Source organism: Chiloscyllium plagiosum, unplaced genomic scaffold (assembly GCF_004010195.1).
Source record: "Chiloscyllium plagiosum isolate BGI_BamShark_2017 unplaced genomic scaffold, ASM401019v2 scaf_14117, whole genome shotgun sequence".
Taxonomy (NCBI): domain Eukaryota; kingdom Metazoa; phylum Chordata; class Chondrichthyes; order Orectolobiformes; family Hemiscylliidae; genus Chiloscyllium; species Chiloscyllium plagiosum.
In genome coordinates this window covers 13,618-15,235 of record NW_025208794.1, presented here as the reverse complement: position 1 = coordinate 15,235, position 1,618 = coordinate 13,618, and the positions used below count along the sequence as shown (strand labels likewise).

Genomic DNA, 1,618 nt, shown 5'->3' with positions numbered 1-1,618 from the left:
AATCCCCCCACCCCGCCCTGGAAACGGTGATCGTGAGCGGGAAATGATGAGAGAGTTAATATTGTTCCCAAAGCACTGGGTACATGGAGCCCCCAGATAATGGTGTTCACCTGCCCTGTGATAGGGAGACAGTAGAGGGGCTGAATGGCCTGAAATGCCTGTAGTTCCTGTTGAATCTGTTGGCCCTGATGTCCATCCTCCCCACCCCCTGGCTGTCTGTCCTTCTGCAGCAGTAATCACTCTCTTGTCCTTTTTAAATTTTCAGTCCAGCGGACAATCTACAAAGACCTGGTGCTGTTCCTGCAGACGGAGAACTGTCTGTCAGCTGGTCAACTCCGCAGTAAGGTGCAGTGAAACACAAGATGGTTTAGGGGCCGTGCAGGGTAACTGTGTGTGTTTGGTTGGGAATGTTGGAGAATCTCAGCAATCGCTCCTGGTGGGGAAGGTATGGATGGTGGGGTCAGGGAGAGGATGCATCCATTAGGATGATTCCCAATATTTAGGGATTGCTGTGTGAGGGCGAGTTAACCAATTGGGACTCTACTCCCTGGAGAGTTCCTGAGGGGCTTCACTGGGTCAATGAAGAGGTTTCTCCTCATGGGAGAGTCTCCAAACCAGAGGGTATTGCCTCAACAAAAGGGGCAGCAGTTTAATGGTGCCGAGGAACTCTCTGCAGCAAGACCTACAGGACTGGAGGACTCATCAATATTTAAGGCAGCGATAAAGTCTTGATCATCTCGGGAGTTGAGGGTTACAGCAGAAAATACAGGAAAGTGGACCTGAGGAATGTCAGGCTTGAGGGGCTGAATGGCCTGCTGTTGTACCTATTTCTTTGGGCCTGACAGGGTGTGAGAGAATGGGGATGGTCAGCTTTCAGAGGCTTTTGGGTTTGGTGGGAGGAGCTGTGGGTGGAGTTTGGATCATGGGAGAGTATTGGGGATTGAGATCAGGAGTTGGGTATATAAACTTGTATTGATTCCCCCCTATCCCTTCTACATGCCCTTCAAGGTCAGTTTGGGAAATGAACAAATTCTAATCTAGAAACTGTGATCACATCCACTGACATCCACGCAATCGCCAATCTCCCCACTTCCCCATTCTGCTGGACTCAGTGTGTCCTTTTCAAGTTGGATAATTTGCTCACTATTCCCAATGTCTGTTGTTGCCATTGTGGCAAGGATAGTGTCAGCCCAGTGCCCTCACCAGGGTGCGGGCAGAGCCTTGGGGGGGCACTGGCTAGTCCTGGAGTTCCTGCAAATCTTCTACATCCTCAGGGTATGTAAGGAAGTGGATCTTGAAATGGTGACTACTTTGGTTGTCTTCTTGGTGGGTTGGTACGGTAACACTGACTCCCACCCCCCAACCTTTTAAAAAGGGAGGCAGAGTGAAAACCAGAAATGTGAGGTGCTGCATTTTGGGAAAGCAAGTCTTAGCAGGACTTATACACTTAATGGTAAGGTCCGAGGGAGTGTTACTGAACAGAGAGACCTTGGAGTGCAGGTTCATAGCTCCTTGAAAGTGGAGTCGCAGGTAGATAGGATAGTGAAGAAGGTGTTTGGTATGCTTTCCTTTATTGGTCAGAGTATTGAGTACAGGAGTTGGGAGGTCATGTTGCGGC

General features: G+C 49.6%; 1 protein-coding gene across 1 annotated transcript in view; it reads left to right on the top strand.

Annotated features, from left to right (window-relative positions):
• Positions 1-265: 265 nt before the first annotated feature.
• fam113 (family with sequence similarity 113) overlaps positions 266-1,618 on the top strand; it is a gene marked incomplete at both ends in the record, with an annotated part of 12,879 nt that continues 11,526 nt past the window's right edge. Inside the window, one exon of the mRNA XM_043685375.1 lies at positions 266-345. Within this exon, the coding sequence (XP_043541310.1) occupies positions 266-345 (80 nt within the window). The remainder of the gene's footprint in view (positions 346-1,618) is intronic.